This window comes from Adiantum capillus-veneris, chromosome 5 (genome assembly GCF_014529385.1).
Source record: "Adiantum capillus-veneris isolate H3 chromosome 5, ASM1452938v2, whole genome shotgun sequence".
In the NCBI taxonomy this organism is placed as follows: domain Eukaryota; kingdom Viridiplantae; phylum Streptophyta; class Polypodiopsida; order Polypodiales; family Pteridaceae; genus Adiantum; species Adiantum capillus-veneris.
This window is the reverse complement of record NC_140935.1, coordinates 109,544,812-109,567,082: the sequence shown is the minus strand read 5'-3', so window position 1 is coordinate 109,567,082 and position 22,271 is coordinate 109,544,812. Positions and strand designations below refer to the sequence as shown.

Genomic DNA, 22,271 nt, shown 5'->3' with positions numbered 1-22,271 from the left:
TTTATCATCAAGAAAGTGGACTGGTAGTTTCCAAAGGTAGCTTCTCAAGTCTACACCTTTTGAGGTGTTTATCATCAAGAAAGTAGGGGCTACCAGCTGGGGTAAAATCAATTAAAGAAGGGAATCTCAATTGATGCGAGGTAGAGGCGACCGATTAAATAGGGGATGCGCAGCGAAGCGCCGCGCCTGTCGAGGCACATATGCAGCTTCTAAGAAAGGCTCCAAGGCGCCCGTCGATGCTGGAGACAAACGAGCAGCGGTCAGATGCTGAATTGATTGTCAGGCGCACATACCATGCTTATTTTTTTCAATATAAGGCTTCCACTTCCAAGCAGCTTCAGGTCGGTGGTGGGTTGGCTACATGTATACTCATTAGGTTTAGCTTCTGTACGTGTGTGTTCGATTCCATCCTCTCCCTTTTAGAGAAATTAAGTGACTTCAAGCCTCACGAAGGCTGAGAGTGTGGGCCATGAGGATGGTTGGGAGGAATCTTGTGAAAGTAGGAATAAAAATACGGAGTTGCCAGTAGTCATCTAGTTTTTATCATCAAGAAAGTAGGCTGGTAGTTTCCAAAGATAGCTTCTCAAGTCTATTGGAATGAATGGATGCACAAAAGAGTTTCTCCCTCATCTTATGGGATAAAATTTTGGAGTTTTATCTTAGAACTACATGTATTTAGTGGTAGCTATTGCCACCTGGCAGTTTTAACAGACCGCAGAGCGAGCTAGCGAGCGAGGAAGGCCTACGAGCGCGCGAGGATGAAGGCAATTGTGATAACACGGCCCGGGGGCCCTGATGTTTTGGAGTTTCAGGAGGTGCCAGATCCTGAGCTGCGGCCTGGTCATGTCATCGTCCGAATTTCTGCAGCCGCAATCAACCGTGCCGACACCTACCAAAATCGTGGGATGCATGCTGTGCCCCCCGGTTGCGCCCCTTACCCTGGCCTTGAATGCTCCGGCACTATCGAAGCCGTGGCTGACGATGTTCAGTCTTGGAAAGTTGGAGACCAGGTGATTACTCTGATTGGAACGCCATCGTTTAATTGTCATACTCTTCACGCAGTATTGCGCTCAACAGTGGTAGCTGCCCTTGGAAGAAAAAGGGGTTTTCTATAGAGGCATAAGAGAGGGGCCTCTAGAGGTGCTTCAAGAAGAGGGAGACAGGGGGTTGATCTGCTTAGTAAGCGAGAGTGAAGCTCGCTGTTCACTATTTTAAAGTTCTATTGAGAGAAATCTAGGAGCCATGAAGTTTGGAGCAATTAGAGACCGGAACTTGTCAGGTCCCCTAAATATAGTAAGTCGCTTATTTCGTAAGCTGGTGGGCAGTAGATCTTAAAAGAATGTGGTTAAAACTCGTAAGATCTGGGCAATCTTCAATAGGAGGGTAACTAGTCGCAGCTGATGCATCACACATGCCAAGCGCACATGTATAGGTGTCACCCAATGCAATTTCACACGAAAACATTCTGAAACACATTCAATGTTTTCTAATTAAACATTCTGAGATATATTCCACAATCAGCTGTTTATGTTCTGTGGTCTAAGAACCCTATCTCATTTATATGCTTTTACAAGCACGCATTCTTCTATTTAGCCTGGTTGATTGTATCACGATGTATCAAGAAAACCAATTAATTCCCTTCGTGGTGCTCTTTTCATGTCACGTGACACATCCAACCCTATGTGTCCATGGACAAGCTACAACATGACAAGGGTTCAGTTTAGTCAAGTCAGTCTAGAATAGGAAGTGATCTGACACTTTTGTGAGTCTGTTCGCAGACCGTGCATGTACAGACACTTAGATTAGATGCATATCCTCTGGTTGCACACAACATGAACATCAGAACCCATCAGATTCCATCAGGAGCATTTTTATAGTGCATAGACCTATTTTCCCTATTTTTGACATTTTTCACTTATTATTTTTAAGTGACTTTTGTTGGAAAGTAGGTAGGGAAAATTTACTAAGTTTGTATAAGTAGAAACCTAGCGCTAGCACTTTCTGGCAGAAGAGGCAGCAGGAGCACTCGTTCAACAATCAACTTCTCAGTAGAACCCCCAGATGCCCTAGCGTTTTTGCTTCATAGCAGAAAGCTAGCGTTTTTGGACCAGACCAGCCAGCGTTTTTGCTCTTGCAGATCCCTGGCGACAGCAGACCAAGCAGGCTGCAGAAGCCCCAGTGTTAGCAGATTCTCCACAGCAAGACCATTTTCAGCCCTAGCGTTTTTGCATCTGCAAGACACTTCAGCGTTTTTGCATATCTTCACGACGGAATCCCCACAAGCATCAGCGTTTTCAGTTTTCAGCATTGAGAACCCGTAGAAGAACCCCAAACCTCGTAGATCTCACCTTTCTACAGCAGATCCTCGCCGCATGGTCAGATTTCGCGTAGTTTGCAAATTTAGCCTGGAAAACATAGATTCTAGCATTTGCGTTTTCAGCACGTCGTCGTCGCATCGTCGCCATCAACATCGTCACCAACATAGAGTCAAAATTCAACAGATAAAGATTTGCAGATTTCAGCCCTTAGCGTTTTCAGATTTCAGCACGTCTCGTCGTCCTCATCGTTGTCGACATCGTCGGCAAGTCCAAGCATTGTAGAGATTTGTGCAATCATAAGTAGACCGCTCTCGCTATGGAGAGTGGGGCCTTCGGAGGAGGGTTTGACAACTTCTTGGTGTCGTATTCTCTTCTCTCTCTATCTCTCAGTCTCATGCACCTTCATTCACAGTGTCCATTCACTTTGTTTGTATCCATTGCACTCTCTCACTAAAGGAACGGAAGACTCTCCCTTCCGTAAGTAAAAGGAACCTTTGAACACAATTCGGAGCACTCATCTTGAGCAAAGTTCAACATTCACTTCTGTTGCACCTTACATTGCTATCAGAGCTTTGGCAGTGTTCTGTATCACTCAAGGAAAGGACCAAAATAATCACATAATTTTTTTTTGCTAGTTGGGGTCGCACCTAACCCAAGTCCTCTTGGGCGTGTTGATTCCTAATCGTGTTTTTGAAGAGTGACAAGAAACCCAAGAAAGAAGGGCTTGTCCAGCCTCTCCTTGTGCCTCTTTTCACTCATTGAGAGCGGACCGTGCACTTAGCGGCTGGCCAATCGACGTGAGGTGGGAAAAAGCAACCTTGTGTGGCTGCCAAGGGGTGCGCCCGCGGAAAAGAGCAGAACTCGGGTGAAGAGAAGATCCTAACACAGATTACAAGCGAAAGAAGAACCTCAAGAACCTCAAGAACCCAAGAATCTCAAGACCCTCAAGAACCCAAGATCCGCAAGAACCCAAGTTCCTCGTGAACTTAAGAACCCACGACTTCAGTGGATGGTCATCACTCGAAGCGGAATGGATACTTCGCTCGGAGGTGGTGAGCATGGGAGTAGCGAAGAAGAATTGTCTTCACCAGGAGGTTTTTCTGACCCTCCCCCTTTCCCATCTACGCCAAGGATTGCACCAGATCCCATGGAGGCTTGGTGCAAGATGATGATGGACATGATGACAACGTGGCACGAAGCAAGAATGGCAACCATGGAGCGTGAGAGCGAGCAATTATGCTTGGAGGCCAAAGAATTTGATCGCAAGTTCACAGAAAGAAAAATAGAATTGGATCGCAAGAACGTTGTTCATTACAAAGTGATGACGTGGCTATGGGAAGCTGAAACCCTAATTTCAAGCTGAAAACCTAAAATCCCTGCAAACCCTAAAAACTGCCAGAAACCCTAATTTCTATCATCAAACCCTAATTTCTGCCGGGGTGCGACGTGGTTGCAGCAGCAGTACGGATTTCTGGAATTTGCGTCGCAAATTGCGCTGGCAGCTTTTGGGCGTTGCTTTTTGGACTCCATGCCATGTGAAAGAGAGAGAGCTTGCTTTAAAAAACAAAAGAAGAAAAGACTTTCTAAAGAGAGAGAGAGAGAACTGATGCTTTTTTATTTTAAAAGCTTTTGGGGCTCTGCTTTTGGGCATCCCTTGTACCTTTAAATACGTGGTGAGGGCTTCACTTCTCAGAGCATCTGGACGAAGAGTCTGAGAAACCCTAGCCACTCTCTTGTACTTTGATCTGATTAATATAAAAAGAAATACCGAAAGGGGCGCCAGTCTTTGGGGCCAATATCTCTAGGCACGGAACTCCGCCGGGCCAGTGCAAATCTATTGTGATCTGTGAATTGTTTTGAAGTGGTTATTTGGTGTTGTCGCGGTCGATTCTTGACTTGGAGTGTCCAAGTCTGTTACAGTGGTATCAGAGCACGGCCGATTTCTCTTCTACGGGAAATTCGATCCCCGAATTTTTTTTCCGCGGCACCTATGGCTTCAGGCAATGATCAGTTGACTCCCTTCCCTCTGTATCTGGAGATGCGGGCAGGGATCACAACAAAGATTCCGGCACGGAGTATGGCCCACCTAGGCCTACTACAGCGGAGTAGCGAGAGATGGAGCGTCAAAAATTGATTGATGATGCAACAAAGATGATGCTCAATTTTGCCAAGGACCCGAAGATGGCAAAATATATGAACCAGACCTCTTTGGAAGAGGTACAGACAGAGTGGCAGAGAACCACAACACCACTCCCGAAACACGCTCTCAAGAAACCTTCTGCCTCCAAGAAATATACGGAGAAGGAACTGGAGAACGGGGTTGATGCACGGATTGCTCAGCTTTTCGACGTGCAAAAGAAGGACAAAAAGCACGACAAAAAGCATAAGAAAGGCACTGACTTCCCGGGATATTGGGGTCGTCGGTCGACATTCGACAAGGCAAAGAAATTGAAGAAGCGCGTCAAGTTTGAAGGCCTATCCATTTCTTCTTCTTCTTCTTCTTCTTCTGACAGTTCTTCTAGCTCTTCAGACTTGAGCGAAGAAGACAGGAAAAGCAAAAAGCGAAGCAAGAAACAACGCTTCGGAAAGGGCAAGAAAAAGGCAAGGAATTCTAAGTCTCGCCCAGTGAGTGACACTTCTACAGAGGACTCGTCTACGGATAGTTCAGACTCTGACAACGGAAACTTTTATGCGAACAAGAAGAATTTTTACAAAGCCAACCAGTATGACTTTCTCGAAGATAAAAGCAAGAAAGTCTGAGAGTTTAAGGAAGGTGGCCAAGCACTTAAGTTTGATACATTTTCGGGATACTCCGATGCTTCGAAGGCTTTGTCTTTCATACAGCAGTTTGACATCGCTTTCGCGGGAGGATGCTATTCAGAACACTCCAAGATTCGGAGAGCTGTCTCTTATTTTAAGGGGAATGCTCGCACTTGGTGGTCCATGCTTCTATTAAGCAAGACTGTGCTAGTTACATGGCTAAAATTCAAGAGGCTTTTTATTTCTTCTTGGTTGACTCAAGAATTTGAGCGAGATATACGAGCTGCTTGGAACCATCTCCGGATGACCAAGAGCGATACAGTAAGAAAATTCTTACTGTGAAAGATTCTGGAGCTCTTTTCTACCCGCCTCTTCATTCAAGAAGATCTCGTTCAGAGAATAGATTGAGCGATTTACCTTGGGTCTACCTACAGAGATCCGAGACCACTGCTTGGAACAGAAGTCAGCTTCTATTCAGAAGTTGATGAGTCATGCGAAGCGGGGCTTTGCAATTCACTCTGGCAGTTTGACCTACCCCACAGATGAGGTCACGACACAACGAACCGGACAGACTTCTGGGAATGAAAGTAGAAAAAAGAAAGAGCAACCCAGAGAAAAAGGATGCACGACCCAGGCTTACTCCTCAGGAGCGAACTCGCTTCATCAGGGAGGGGAAGTGCTTTGGATGCGGGGAAACTGGACATATCTCCGCGAAGTGCCCTAAAAAGGCACAGAAAGAACAGAATGACAAGGATGACGAAAGGCCTGAGAGTTCGAGAGCAGCTGAGGACCGTGTACAAAAAGGCAAGAAGAAAACAGGACTGGTTCCAGATTGTGTGGATACTGATCCTGACACCATGGATGAGAGTACAGAACTTTGCCGAGCTTGGGGCAAAGTGAAAGATCAAGAGGCCCTGATTTTCTTTGATGGAGGAGCCAAGGCCAACTTCATTTCACCGGAATTGGCGGCGCGGCTCGAGATTACTCCCGATCGGATGGGACCACTTGCAGAGGGAGTTCTAGCGGCACCCGGCTGGGACGTAGCCATTACACCTGTCATTGGCAAACTTCGGTTGCATTGTCAGGGGTATTTGGGGCATGAGGACTTCTTCATAATGCCTTTGGAGGGTTCTGATGTTCTCTTAGGGATTCCCTCGTACCACAAGAACAACGCCGTGGTCGATTATCGGGCGAGAAAAGCGACTTTGACTACGAAAAAGGGCAGAACAATTGTTCTTGATATTAAACTGAAGGGCGAGTCTGTCCCTATTGTATTGGCTTCGGCCATTTCAAAATTAATGAAATCCAATCTATTTGTTTGCTCGATCTTTATGAAAGAGTTGAATGAAGATGATAGGACAAATATGTCTAAACTTGATAAAGAACGCCAAGATTTTCTACACTCTCATGCCGATTGCTTCTCAGAAGGCCTGCCAGGAGAGTTACCACCTGCTCGTCCTGAAGATCATACCATTGATCTGATACCTGGTAGTACACCACCGAACCGGCCACCCTACCGTGTGAGCCGAGCACAGAAGAAAGAGATTATGTCGCTAATTGGACTATTTTCTTATTTTTAATGATTAAATCTCTTTTTTAGGATATTTTATTATGTGCATTAAGAAATGTTAAAAAGATTGTAGCTACAGGAACTGCCATCAGGAACGGACAACTCTGATGTGTCATTTGATGGGTGACGGTAAACATCGCGAAGGAGTTTCCGTAAGTTCGGTGGAAAGGGCCGGGTTACGAGTGCCCCTGATGTGTCAGATGATGGGTGACGGGTGCATCAGCAAGGGGGCATCTCGTAGGCTAAGGAGGAAATCCGAATCGAGTAAGAAAATATGCGTAAGAACTCAAGCACAAGAATAAAGATGGGTTCAATGAAGATTTTTACGGAAAGCAGGAACAGTCGCGGGAGGACAGATGTTTTCCCGCGAGGAGTCTGTGTCTGCATTGCATCTGTGTCGTGTCTTGCACCCGAGGACGCCTGGAATGTGTCCGTGTAGCATTGTTTTCACTAACTGAGTGAGTTTTTAAAGTTTGAACAGGTTCACACTTTATTTTATAAAGTGACCGGTCACTTTTAAGTGACCGGCCCCTTTATTAATAAAATAAAGCAGGCAAGGCTCTTATAGAAAAAGCCAGCGCTAAAACCAACGCAGGGGGGGGCTGAATTGCGATCTCTCTCTCTCCTCTCTCTAGAAAACGCGATTTTCTCTCTCCTCTCTCTAGATGCGCCAAGCTTTGCTTTTGGACCCCTATTCCTGCCGGGTGTCAGACCCTATAAAAGGGTAGCCAGCGTTTCAGTTTGGAGGAGCCGGAAGCAGCAGGAAGTGCAAGCATTGGGATTCTGGAGCAAAGACTGGTGACGGAATTTGCAAGTGCTCGCGTGACGACTGAGTACGGAGGTTGATTCTCCGAGCAAGGAGCGACAGGTATAAGGTGTTGATACGCATTGAGAATTGTTGCTGTGTGTGGTTTGTTTTGCAGGAATCTCCCGTCTTACGGGAAGGCCCTTCACGGGAAGTACGACTTCACGCCTAAGTCCCCTTCAGGAAAGTACGGCGTCGCGCCTAAGTCCCTTACGGGAAGGAATGGCCTTGTGTCCAAGCCCTTTATGGGGAAAGCACGACCTACGGGTCTAAGATTACAGAACGGAGGGGTTTCCTCGGGTTCTCGTGCTTGTAAAAGAATTCTCCCTGAATAAAAGAATACTCTTAAGGGGGGGGGACCAGCCCATCTTCTGGTCCCCAATGCTGTGTCGATCTTCTCTCTCTCTCCCTTTTGCAAAGTATTATTTTCAAATTTCTAAGTCCTCGTGTACGGTCCCGTTTTGTGACAGTGGTATCAGAGCTCGGACTCCTCTCTTTCTCTGCAAAGAAGGACGATTCCGGGAAGAGCGTGAAGAACCATGTCGAGCCAAGGGAGAAGCATTGAAGAGGAGCTTCAACAAGTGCAAGCTCAGCTTGCAGAGTTGCAACAAATCTCACTGTTGCCAGACGTCCAAAAGCTTTTGGGCGGAATGAAGAAAACGAATGGAACTGATGCAGCCAAGCATCCAGACAACACTGTTGGCGTGAGACCACAGGAGGCAAGAGAAGAAGAACGTGCCGAGGTGCACAGAGGATCTTCGGATCGGAATGAACGGCCTACTTCAAGGAAAGGCCAAGAAAAAGCGCTCTCGTTGCTAGACGAGAGCAAGGACATCTCTATCTCATCTCCATCTTACTCTCCTGATTATACTTCTACCTCTCGATCATCTCGTCAGAAGAAGGAAGCCGCTACTACTGCCACTACCCTACATCAACCTAAAGATAAGCCTCGATTCAAGAAGCATGGTCGCAACTCTCAACATCGCATGAGAGTCTTCAAATTGGGTGACAAGGACATCAAGTTTGAAACCTACAACGGACGGAGAGACATCTCCAAAGCACTGTCCTTCATCAAACAGTTTGAAGTTGCCTTTACCAATGGGCACTTCACAGAAAGATCCAAATTACGCCATGTGGGGATGCACCTCAAGGAAACGGCGACTAATTGGTGGTTAGCCAAGATTCTGGAAGGTTCTCAGGCCAGAACTTGGGAGAGCTTCAAATCTGAATTTTATGAACAATTTCTTCCACCTGACTTTGAGCAGGACATACGGAAGGAATGGGATTGGCTTGCCCAGAAGGAACATGAAAGAGTAACGACTTATGTGGACAAGTATTGGTCGGTTCTTCTGAAGGGCACTCCCTTCATGAAGATTGCTGACGAGGAAAAGAAAAGAAAATTTGAAGCGGGTTTCCAACCGCAGCTTCGAAAGAGTATGAAGGTGTATCTGCATGATACTCTTCAAAGGATGATGGAGTCAGCAATCATTGCTGAGGATTTACTTTTGGTCACGTTTGCCTCTTCTAGTAGAAATGACATTCCGGAGTAGAGGGGCTTGCTCAATATAGATCAGAAAAAATAATTTTGATCGTCAACAGAATTGAAATATTTTCTTCATTTAACATTGCATGTTTGCTTTGATAGTTGATAATTTTGGTGCTTGCAATCAGGTGTGTGCCCTTTTAGGGGGAGGAGGGTATGCAGAAAAAGTGTCTGTTCCAGCGGTACATTTGCTTCCTATCCCAAAAGGAGTCTCATTACAAGATGCTGCAGGATTGCCTGAAGTTGTCTGTACTGTGTGGTCCACAGTCTTCATGACAAGTCATTTATCGAGCGGAGAAAACTTTTTGGTAAGCTTGAGCATTTAGCAAGAAATGTTCTGCGTGCATTTGCTAGATTTCATGAATGAAGAAGATCTGCATGCTTTAAGTAATGATGGCTTGTTCTTTGAGAAAGGGTACTCATGAAGAAACAAAAACACTTTGATTATTCTGCTTCAGAAGTGTTGTTTCATCAATTTAAGCCTCTCTTAAAGTTCATAAATTGAGACTTTTTAGACCTTATGAAGGTATGGTAATGTTTCCATGACTCTGCCATGTATTTTTGTACCAGGTCCATGGAGGTTCTAGTGGTATTGGGACCTTTGCCATTCAGATTGCCAAGTACATTGGGGCTAAAGTCTTCTGTACTGCAGGCAAGGTTCATATTATTTTTGGTGGTCTTGGTGTCGCATAAAGTACTGATGTCCCTCGTGTTTATTGTCTACCATGATTGCTGTCTCCCTCAGGAGATCTGACAAAACTCGAACAATGCCGAGTGCTAGGAGCAGATGTTCTTATAAATTACAAGGAGGAAGACTTTGTGAAGCGTGTAAAGGAAGAGACTGGTGGCAAAGGTGTCGTATCAGTAAAGGAACTTGCACATGTATAGAGTGGATTTGTTTGACAAGGTAGCCCTCGAATTTTGCCTTGTTTTCTTTGGCAGGTGTGAATGTTATTTTAGACAACATGGGAGCTCTTTATCTTCAGAGGAACCTTGATGCATTGAGCATGGATGGGAGGCTGTTCATTATTGGGTTCCAGGGGGGTAACTCTGGGGAGGTTAACCTTGGGCCCATATTGTCAAAGAGGCTTACAGTTCAAGGTTTGTATTTGTTTTGTGGTAAAGTCTCACTAGTTTTGTCAGTTGTGGTTAAGTCTTGCTATACATGTGCATTCCAAACGCATATTTAGCAGGCTTCCCATACCATACGATGGTTATTTATACGCACACAAAAATACACATACATGTGTGTATGGATGCATGTATCTAGGGTTGTGTACATATGATGTGTACATGCATATACATATGTGCGTATAGTATATACATGCATGTATGTATGTATACATGCATTGACATGTATGCAAGCATGCATAAGTAGACATGTATGCCTATTTGTGTTCAGTACCTAACAAATTTTTCGTATTGGTGATCACCCACACTGCACAAGGCTTTTTAAACTATTTTTTTGTACCTTACTTCTCGTACCTATCCACCTTGGATTAACTAATTCAACCTTCCTCTTTTTCTTTCTTATTTTATAGGGGCCGGCTTGCGGGGTCGTAGCGTAGAGAAGAAGGCTCAAATTGTGGATGAAGTTCTCACTCATGTTTGGCCGGCTGTAGAGTGTGGGAAGGTCAAACCTGTCATTTACAAAACATTTCCTCTAGCACAAGCCGCAGATGCGCAGCGGCTATTAGAAACCAGCAAGCATGTGGGCAAGATTTTGCTAATACCATGAGTATGCCATGTATCGTTTCTAGTTGTATGGTTGCACATCAATAAACGCATTCCCAAACAATATAATTTTTTTGTTGCAGCGAAGTAGTATTTTGGCCTGCCCACACACTTGAATTATTTTTATTTTCATCTATATGTGGAATTGCTCGATACTTGGCCTTAATTGATGTTATTGTTTTGTTGGCACTGCCCTTTTGGTAGAAAGGGAGGTGTATGCTAAGGGAGTTTCAGCCTGTGTACAACAGAGTACCCTTGAAATTTCTGAATGTCCATGTTAGTTCTCTCTCTCTCTCTCTCTCTCTCTCTCTCTCTCTCTCTCTCCCCCCCCAACCGGAGTCAAAGGTAGTGCCAGTGTCTGTCTCCAAACACCTTTATAAACTTCAAATCATCTCACTCTCTTACTTGAGTTGTATATGAATGCATCATCACAAAATGATGAAATCTAGATTTTCTATGCAATGCAACCCTTTCAGCCATCAAACACCCTTTCACTTTGAAGGGTGCCTGTATGTACATATTTTGGTTGCAAAAGTAGGCAAACTGTACTACAACGGTGAAACTGTAATATTCTTCATGAGTGTGCTATCTCTGTCATTATTGTTTGAAATTGGTCTGGGTATGTTTTTCCACCCATCATTATGATTATGAATGACAATAAGAGAAAAGTTAATTTGTAGCTCCCATTTTGAGATTTTGAGGACATTTTGTAGTAGATCTTTAGGAGCCAACAATGTATTGCCGAGTTTCAGGGATGATTATAGAAGCTTATTTAAGCAAGGGGCTGAACTGGCCTCATCAACAGGCAGAAGTTTGTCAAGGTCATCATCATTGACTCGACCTTGAACCTTCGCGGGGATTATCCACGGGAAATGTGGAGATCTGAACAAGTGATAACAGAGATCCAAACGTGTGACAAAATAATTTGGGCTGATCCTTGCTTGTGATTGCCCCATGGGATACCACATCCTCACAACTTTAACACTTCATGGCTACATGCATAGAGTGGATTTTATGGGAATAGGACAACCCCGTATTCTAGAGGGAATAAAAGCATTCCCTCTAGAATACTCTCGGTGTGGTACAATTGTAGGAAATCTCGCAATCCCTTGAGGGATGAAAATTTCCTTCTTGGGACTTGTCCCTCAAAGGACAGTTTATGATTGCAACTTAGGAAATCTCATTGCAATTAGCACTCTTGTGTCACCTACTAGGTTCCAAGATCGATCGACCAACCACCTTGCCATATGGCATATCCAAGTATATAAACTAGGTAGTCAGTATTTTTGGCTTGTCTAAAGGACAAAGGCCATACCAGCTGGCTACCTCAGTGGGGAAAGTCAATCTTAGCTAAATTTCCACTTCTATGGACATGCTTGCATCCATGGATCATGTGTGTGACCATCCCCTTACATTGTGTAGCCTCATTATTAGTCAAGCGATCCCCTAGGTGCTCATGGGTATACATCCCAATGCACAAAGGGGGAGAAGGGGTTAGAGGGGTTAAAGATATACTTGAAACTACCGAAAAAGATTAAGACTTGCTAAATATGGCAAATTACGTCTGCGTTCCAGGGCTAGAAAAATGCATTTTCCCTAACCAAAGAAAACAAGGGCAAACTTGAAATTCTCCCGGTTTTAAGATCAAGATTTGAAGCTTTTGTCGGTATTTACACTAAAACTTGTGTAAACTTCTCGGTTATCTTCAAGGCAACCTCAAAATCTGACCGAGATTTTACGATGTCAGCCAATTAAAATACATCGGATCCCGGTTTTTTTCTAACACTGGTGCAAACCTTAATAATTCAGTTTCTCAGATTTTTGAGTCAATTTTTTGCCCGAAATATGGTTTCAAATTCCCAAAAATTAATCAATTAAGGTTGGAACCTTTCAAACAAAGACTCAAATTTGACCCCCTTATGGATTTCTTTTCAGTACACAATGTGCATAAGGCTTGTCCGCATCTAGGTCTAGGTTGAACTTCACTACCACGTGGAAGTCCAAAAATTGGGAATTTCAACCTGTACATTCTAGCATACTTTGAATTTCTAGCTCACTCACTCAAGATTAGTTATCCCCTTTCACATGGTTTGTACTCAATTTAAATCCCAAAATGATGGTCTAAATTTCACTTTTAGACATGTAGAATATTAATATTTTGTGACCACAACCACCAAAGAAGTTTTATGGTACAAATTGATTGCAAGGTCAAAGAATATTGCTGTGATTTTTGGTGTCCTGGCCACCCTATTATATACATCAATTACAATTACAAGGTTTTTGGAAAGAATTCTTGTAATTTTACTCGAAAGTTCCACCATTGCGACCCTATTTTGGAGTTCCGGTGATGCAATTTGGTTCCCACTTGGGTTGAATTCACCGAATAGCATGACCATACAAAAACGAAGTTAGGTCTATTTAAAGTGTTGTTTGGCTTTTGCATGAAAATTGGTGATTCTTGGTACTCTTCCAACTCATTTCTTTTTAAAGCACTAAGAGGCTTGATTAAAATCTCCACCAAAATCCACCAGTTTTGGTGTTTTGATTGAATTCCATGAAAACAATGGCATGCAACTTGGCTAGAGTATTGTGGAAACCTTGGGCAAGGGCCATGTCAAATTTGGATCCCCACTATGAAGTACCCCAAAATTGCGATCTTTGATTTTTAGAAGTGTGGCCCCAATTTCTCCTCTGCAATTTACAAAGTTAGATTGCACACCCAAACTGAAATACTCGATTCGTCCAAGATCAATGGACGAGTCTCCTACATCTTATTATTTTTACTAATTTGGCTTCTTGATTCATAAGCTGATGTTGATGGTGCTTTTCACCAGAGATTCAACCCTATCTATCCCACTTTTAGATACAAAAACAATTTCTAATCTACCAAAACAGATAGAAGTCTACCTAATGATTTTTTTTTCAAGTTTTATGCGATTTATGAAAGTGTTCATAATGACATTACCAACATTACTCAAACCCAAAGTAAAAACAAGCCCAAACAAGAGACTTGGTTATGAGGTGAAATGCCAAATGCTTTAAAATCAAAGAAAATACAGGTCCTAAAATAATCACAACATTAAAAGTCCCCTTCCACCATAAAATATACAGAAAAGGGTATATGTGTAGGCCCCAGGTGGAGGAAAAAGTACAAAACCATCATCGAGAAAAGTGAGAGATACATCCTTATGGTAATCATACTCATGAAAATATAACTACCAGGCCCAACAAGCCTCTTATAAGACATATTATTCTATTGAGGATAGAGCAAGTAGCTATACATGTTGTTTACCCTCAAAACCAAAGGAGAGCCGGCCCCCATCTTCTCAAACATTGTGTGCAGTTATATCCAGGTAGGCCACTAGGTTAGGCCTAGTAAAAAAATTTGCTAGCAAGTGAGTCCAAGTTTAACAGAGTTAAAATAGAATAGTGTGTGTGTCTCAAGGATGAAGCAATCAAAGCCAAGTATAGTGACCAAGAGTGTACATTGGTGTTTTGTCCCATGAATCACTAAAAATGCATTCAATACTTGATATTCCCCCCCTTTATTAGAGAAGAGGGTGTCTACAATACAATCACAGATTTTCAGCCATAAGCAAAATTCCTTTGAAGCACATGAAATCTTTTGACTTTGGCTTAAGCAGATTTACCCATGCATGCGTAGAAAAATCATCAATGAAAGTCACAAATCATAAATGATTCCCACAAACTGGAGTATGCATCCCACAAATGTCTCCATATAAACTATAATTTGCAAGTAGCTCACATAGAATAATTCTTAGGAGACTTAAATGGCGCATTTTGCCCAAAATAAAACCTTCATATACATGTTTGAATGGTAGAGGGGCCAAAAGAGCAACTTATTAAATTCTAGAAACATAAGAAACATACAAAATTTAGATGGCCAAAACATGCATGCCAAAGTTTTGCATTTGAAAGCCTTCAAATAAAGAAATATGCATGTTAAGTCTTCTACATATTTCTTATAATCATTGAGTTTATACAGCCCGCCAAAAAAGTGCCTTATGCCACAACAATACAACCAAATTCAGATCATGGTGTCATCCAAAATCTTAAAGAGCAAGATTTGCAGGTGCAGATAAAGAAAAAAGGCTCTTCCTAATCCTAGTGGGGCTAGGAAAGCAGAGCTAGTGGGGCAGCATGGCCTTTACACAATGTTACCTTGCAGTCTCCACCTTGCAAGTCTAAGATGGAAAACTTTGCCTAGCAAATAGGGACACCACCTATCGTTGCATGTGTCTAGAATGCGATAGCCCTATCATCCAGCACCAACTCCAATGGCTATAGTTGTGAATGAGAGAGAGAGAGAGAGAGAGAGAGAGAGAGAGAGAGAGAGAGAGAGAGAGAGAGAGAGGGAGAGAGAGAGAATCCACCATAAACATGCAGCCTTAGCATGATAGAGCTTAGCATTGATCACTCAAGACAAACAACCCTCAATACATCAAAGGAAGCTCCCCATGCAAGAGAGAATGACAATGTTAGCAATTGACATACATCTATACCACGTATAGCATATATTACATTGATATGTGCAAGCCCCAATAAGTAAAGACATAGAGAGAATTCGAATAAAAAATTTATGGATATCACATAGCCATAATAGTGAAGTGTGAGGAGAGATGGATGTAGTGACAAATTAATGATGGATGAACCTAGAGGTTTATTATAGATGCCCTTCAAAAAGGGAACCCAATTTTTTTTTTTTGAAAAAAAATAGAATCGACCAATTTTCAACTCTTCTCAAATATGAGAACCAATAAAGTGAGGTGCAAGATCATACTTATCCAATAGTAGGACAAGAAAACATTCTCATTCTAAAAAAGTCTGTTTTCCTTATTGTTTTGTTGTAGAATCATGAAACAAGTGAGTTAGCTAGCTCCCACACACTCTGCAAGTAGTATCAACAAAAAAGAGAGAAGCTTTTGTAAATTTTAATAATTATAGAGCCGCACTTACCCCACATCCATCCATGTAATCCATCAATGTGTATGAAGTTAACATTTACTTCACAGTAAGAAAGACTAGACATGGCCAGATGCTTTGCCCAAAACAACCAATTCACTTAAAGAATTCATCAAATCTATTTCAACTCCATGAAGAGGACCCTTCAGAATCTAGTGACTCACTGAAGTAACTCTACAACTAAGACTAGTAATTCCTCCAATTTTTGAGCTATTTCCTTAAAAAAATAATCTCAACATTTCATAATAATGTAAGAATCTAGCTTCTTAGTAAATTAATTCTACAACTAAGACCAAAATTCCTTCGTACTTTCAAATATTTTGTCTTAAAACATCCCAACATTTTGTACTAAGGTAAGAAAATCTATACATGACAAGTAGAAACCAATTGTAGCTATCAAGGAACCAGGATATCAAGGTTTCAAAATCCAAAGGACAATGAGAGTAGAAGTTAGTTGTATAGTGGGTAAAAGAATCAACAAACCGTCATGCATATATACCACAGAGATTTCATTAACTTGATCACAAATACGTGAACATGTTAATAATATTGAGTAATCACATTTTAAAACACGTGATCACGTTAAATGTTCACGTTGCTTTCCTATCAACCTGCAAAAACCACCCAAACCCCCACATGGATTTTCCATATCCTAACAGGATCGCTGGTCGATGTTTGACATATTTGAGTGGGCCCGCCATAAAAATATAATAGATCGCCGGGCTTTTGGTGGGTTATTAGGTCAACATTCATCGGATTAAATGTTCTCACGTAAAGTGTAATCATGTAAATATGATAACAAAACATGATAATCACAATTCTCATCACCACATGATCACATGATTATTAGATCCCTGCCTGCTAGAGAGAGAAAATTAAATTGAATATGGATTTGTACAAGAAATAATGGGAACCACCACAAACCCTAGGATGCTAAATTGCATTTGAGTATATTCTTGAAACCCATTTCAAATTTTAGGTCTAACAATGATTCATCAATTTGTGTAAGAGAGTCACAAAGAAAAAAATCACCTTAATAGGATCTAATCTAGAAAGTGGGTTGCAAGCAAATGGACCCAAGTAGTTGGAAACATCTGAAAGACCAAATGGAAAGAGAGAGACAAAGTTCCTTTGGAAAGTACTTTTTGGATTCATGCCAACCGGAGATAAGGCAAAAGCAAGAGGCTTAGGCAAAAGCACCTGTGTCAGATGCAAGCACTGAATGAAGCCCTCATGCACTTGTTCTAAGATGTCAAAAAATCAGAGTCTTCTTGGGCACAGTCTCTGTAGGTGGGTGCACACACATTTGGAAACTCCTTTCTTCAGATGCAACCTTGTTATGGGCTCTAGACGCATTGAGAATGGGGATCTCTTGACTGACATATGTATAGTAAGAGCTACAGTATTGAGAGTTGTCTAGCAATCTAGAAATACGTCACTGTTTCAAAATAAGTGTGAGCCTCTAGACACAAATTTAGCTCTAGAAACGTGTTGGTGGTAACTCCTTAGTAGAAAGAATAAGAATTGCAAGGTACACAAGAAAGAGTAATCAGGGAGTTGCAATCCTTTGATGTATTTTTTTTGGAGAACCCTGTGCAAAGGATGTGTTAGGGCTGTTTATCACTTTTTGATATCAATGCAATTCAAGCTCAACTGAGCACTAAAAAACGAAAAAAAGAGAGTCACAAAGAGGAAAGGTAAAGAAGGAAGGACCTCAAAAAGTCAAGATAGTTCAGTTAGGTTAGCCAAAGGAATCATCCTTTTTTTTTTTATAAAGGAGGATAAAAAATTAGAAAAAACAAGATCCCAAGTGACGAAGTTTAAAGATGACAAGCCCAAGGCATCCCATTTACCCATATTAAGCAGTAGGCATAAGAAGACAGCAAAAGAAAGTCAGTAATCCAAATTTTATTTATAAACTTCTATGAATGTGGTCTATAGCATGAGGTCATATTCATTAGGGTTAAAAGCAAAAAACCATACTTCCAACATAATGTTGTTTTTCAAGGGCTTGAGAAAATGTATAAAAAAGAAGAAAGTAAATAATTAAAAAGAGCACAAATTATTAGCACAAATAGCTTCCCTTTCCCATGATTACATCAGAGTAGTAAGTCATACCAAAAAGTAAAATACTTTTGCAATAAAATGGTGTGGGGAAGTACAAGTACCATAAAAGGTTTTCAATAGTGCACTAAACAAGTCCAAACCCATGACCCCATCACACCATTTTGAAATGAATGTTCTAAATTATTTAGATCAAGCCATAACCATAGACAGGGAATGATGTATCAAGCCAACAGAGGTAACTCTTTGTAGTTTAAAATTACGAAGGTAGAATATAAGAGACGCTTTAGCAGGTTTTTAATAACATTAGACACTAGTTCAATATAAGAGATGCTCAACAACCAACATCAATACATGTTTATACCCACCAAAACAAGGCCAGAGACAAGGAATGTACCAAGCCAACAAAGGTAACCATTTGCAGTTCAAAATTAGAAAGGTAGAATATAAGAGAATCTTTAAAGGTTCTTTAGTAACATTCAGCACGAGTACAATATAAGAGATCCTCAACAACCATCCTTATAATATGTATTTACCCATTAAGGCTCAGTTCAACAATAAAGCTAGTGAATAAAAACCAAAGGTATTTTATGTTAAGGGGAGTACAAAGCCTAAATCTTCATTTCCTCCGAAACATATCCATATCCTCATTGTAAGTGGAACTTCTAAAACCATGCAACATTTATACAAAAGAGATATAGTTAGCTTTTTTGTTTTCAAGACCATATTTCCACCAATCGCTACCTTTCTAGACCTTATAGTCTTAATAAGGAATCCAAGCCATTCACAAAGAAAATGTCAATAATTCTAGAGTTCATCTAGGACGAACACATTTAAGCTTCAATAAATGAGACGAGGCCAAGCAATCAACCATTTCCATGTTGTTTTGAGGCTAGCACCACACCACAATCTCACTCTCTCCTTTAAATGTAGGTGAAGGCAACCACAGTCTCTACCTCTCCCTCTATAAAAATTACAAAAAGAACCAAGGCAAAGTGAGGGTGAACGACACTCACCTTCAATAGGAAAAGAGGGTAGTGAGCAAAGGAAGCCTCCTTGCGCTAGCTTTGAGCATGCCGCCAAGCCACTACAATGAACCTCTCCCATCAATGTGACCTTGCATGTATAGTGAGAAGAAATAGCCCATATCATGCATGGGTATTTCCAAGCACCATCAAGTGATCCAAGATGAAGGAATATGATACATTGGTGCATCAATGTTTTGTCTCAAGTGACCTTACGTAACAAGATGAATGAAAGAGAGAATCCTTCTACAACGAAAGATTAATAAATTTTATTAAACAAAGTCACGGTTTCCAAAAAGGAACAAAATATTTATTTGAAAAATCATATGCTAAGCAAGAACTCCTTGTGGGAACTAACATGGACCCTGTAAAAAGTGGTGCTAATATCTACACCACTATTGTCTCGCAAGCTAAAGGATAGGGATGTTGCTCACTTGGGCACCATTCTTATGAAACACAAAAATTTGCTTCCTTTGTCTCCCTCCCCTTTCTAACTTTAATCACTCCCTTCCTTATAATTTTTAAGTTTAGGGGGTAATTATTAGAGCCCTTTCAAAAAAAACCCATCGTAGTACAATAGGTTTCCCATAGTGGATTTCTTGGGCCATGGGGCTCATGATTCACATATGAAATAGTGTCAAGGAATGGGAGAGAGAATATGAAATATTCTCATCAAATCAAGAGAAAATACAATACCATGAGTCTCAATAGGACCAAATAGTATAACATTCGAAGTGGTCATGCTATTGAAGGGTAGTACCCATTGGAAGAGCAAAAAACCCCCATGATGTCATATGTGTTAGATGCACAACTTGGTGTATCCATGGCGAGAGAGGAGAGTTAACGAGAGTAGAGAGGGAGAGAGACCCGACACAGTAGGGGAAAAAACAAAGCACGCTATTCTATTTATGCTTGTATTAACTAAACCAAAAGACTTTACATATATAAAAGAGACTTTCCATGCACACTCCACATAAAGTGGACTTTCCTCTTCATGCTATAAGGGGATTTTCCCATGGGCTTAGACCACAGGGCTTGAACCCAACAATCCCCCCCTCAAGCCCGAACTAGACAGACCACTCTCATGATACATCAAGTTTTTGGTGTACTCGTCAACCGTGAGTTTTAGGTTCTTTCACAACCAAGGATTTTTGGTGTATCCATAATCCGGTGCTATGATAGTAAACCCCCTCTTGAACAGATAAGGTGTAGGTCAAAAATTAACTACCAATAAATGGAGTTTTTGGTTCATTACCAAACCTTGGGTGTAAGGTATACCCAATAAGCTCATGAGAAGTAGAACAAAATAGGATTTGAACAAAAAACTGATATTTTGGGAGGTCTTACCACTCATGTGTAGCAGTGACTATAGCCCGTACAATTTATTTTGACTAAGAAAAACATGAAAATAGCTGATCTAAAAAGCTTCATTGTCAACAAAAAATATTGGAGATTCGGTGTCTCCCTCCATCACATGAATTTGATTTTTACCCTTTTGAAAGCATCTATTTGAAGGATGATTTGTTTTACCACAGTGAACACAAGGACTCTTCTTGAAAATGTCAGGCCAAGGGCAGGGCCAAGGGCCAGGACGGACATGCGGTCAAGGGGTGCTATATTTAGGGGCTAGGAGTCTATATATGGCACGGTTGGGTGGAGAGTTGCATGGTCCAGTCCCCCGCAGTCTTACACTGGTATCAGAGCTGTCTATGGACATATTGTTTTGGGGTACGACCCGACGGGTGACTACTACATCACCCCATAGGCATTGAGGATCATAGTTGATCTACATTGAGGATCACAGTTTGATCTCTCTCAGTTAGACTTTCAAGGAAAGAATTCTGCAATCTACCACGCAGTACGTAGCGGACAAAATCAACTTTTCAAGTTGATTCCAATCATTATGTACACGGTTACCTATGTTGGTTGCCATTACCTTCTAGTTGAGCAGTTTCTACAAAGGGTCTTACCAAGGGGTTTGACTACGTAGATTTTAACCAAAGGGGTTGGATTGCGAAGGAAACACCCACGGTTCCTAGTGCAATGCTGTTTGTTTTTTAGGTAGGAGATATGCTCCTCTCTGTTTGAATACTGGTAAGTGAACATTCCGTTCAAACCTCCAAGTACGCATCTATTAATTTGGTGTTATTCCATTTTTTATATACTTTGCTTGTTTTTTTTTTCAAGACGTATAAGTACGCTTGAATGTTACAGAGCCATGCCAAGGGTATGTCGGCACAAAGTATTTTGGGCCAAGTGTCCAATCTACCTTTTTGCCTTATGCTGTTACGAACCTACTTGTAGGGCTCGATTTGGCACATGTTGTCACATGGGATACAACATGGTCTAGGAACTCAAGGAGTTTGGTTTAGCCAGTGTGGAGCATGATAATGAGGGTCCCTCTCACTTGCGTCGCAGAGTGTTTGTAGTTCCTCCACACACAAGTACAGCTCGTACTTGAGGGATGTCACTTTTCCTGGCATCCTTACTTGAGACATATTCCACATGTGGAGAATATGAGTCTCTGGGACTGACACTGGCGTCCAATTCGAAATGATGTGTCGCGACGAAGTCCCTAGGTGCTGGTCGCATCCGTTCATTAGACCAATTGACGCACACAGTATCAGGAACAATTTCAGTGGCCAAAAATTGTCGGGTACTAAGTACAGACTTGTTGTGATTACAAGTGCTGTGAAACCACCTTAACGGAGGGTCGTTTCTACATATAGCAAAGTATGCTCCGTTCATGAGAATGTCTCATGGTTGGTTCCTAGGTGTGACCGGGTTGTCACATTCTATTATGGTCCAACTTTTGCTGCAAAGTATGCTACGTTCATGAGAAGGTCTCATGGTTGGTTCCTAGGTGTGACCAGGTTGTCACATTCTATTATGGTCCAACTTTGTTGCAAGATTTTCACGTAAGTATCGTGGAAAGTCTCGTCATGGAATTGCGGCTTGGATATGTTTGTGTTAAATGCATGCACACTAGGTGTTATGGGCCCTAGTGTTTAACACAAATTTATTTGGAGCGGCATGCAAATCCATGGAATTTATTCTTTCTGCACCCTTTTGCATTGCTAGTGCAATCTCTCTTGCAGATTTCGTATGAGTTTACACCCTGCCATACAAGGTGATGGCTGAGTATGGATGTTAGTGATTGGATGCTGGAACCTCCAATCTACCTTCAACCTAGTTGGTTGTCTCCATTCCATATCGAGTATATGGCTGGATACTCAATGATTGAGTCATAGTTTGTCGTCAGTCGTGGAAGACTGTCTGTAAGTGGTTGGGGAAAGTACCTCACTCTTACTGCTGTTATTCATCCCACGTTGGATAGGCAGTTGACAAGTATTCTATTTAGTACTAAAGGATATGCTAAGCGCATACTTTAGTAAACCGTGCTAAAGGATCTGCTAAGAGCATACGTTAGCACAATGCATTCTGAATAGGTGATTCTCTCCTTATTCTA

General features: G+C 41.7%; 1 protein-coding gene across 1 annotated transcript; it reads left to right on the top strand.

Moving 5' to 3' along the window:
- Window positions 1-694: 694 nt before the first annotated feature.
- On the top strand, window positions 695-10,883 carry LOC147457901 (oxidoreductase, zinc-binding dehydrogenase family protein). Its single transcript, XM_086512677.1, has 6 exons — window positions 695-1,010; window positions 9,125-9,304; window positions 9,567-9,648; window positions 9,742-9,849; window positions 9,939-10,097; window positions 10,538-10,883. The coding sequence occupies exons 1-6, from the start codon at window positions 759-761 to the stop codon at window positions 10,732-10,734; spliced, it is 978 nt and encodes a 325-aa protein (XP_086368803.1). The 5' UTR covers window positions 695-758; the 3' UTR covers window positions 10,735-10,883.
- The last annotated feature ends 11,388 nt before the right edge of the window (window positions 10,884-22,271 follow it).

Bases quoted from the DNA above. Each gene is read 5' to 3' on its own strand.
- LOC147457901 (XM_086512677.1), top strand. From the start codon at position 759: ATGAAGGCAATTGTGATAACACGGCCCGGGGGCCCTGATGTTTTGGAG. The intron at 1,011-9,124 runs GTGATTACTCTG...GCTTGCAATCAG, and splicing joins CTTGGAAAGTTGGAGACCAG to GTGTGTGCCCTTTTAGGGGG. The intron at 9,649-9,741 runs GCAAGGTTCATA...TGTCTCCCTCAG, and splicing joins TAAAGTCTTCTGTACTGCAG to GAGATCTGACAAAACTCGAA.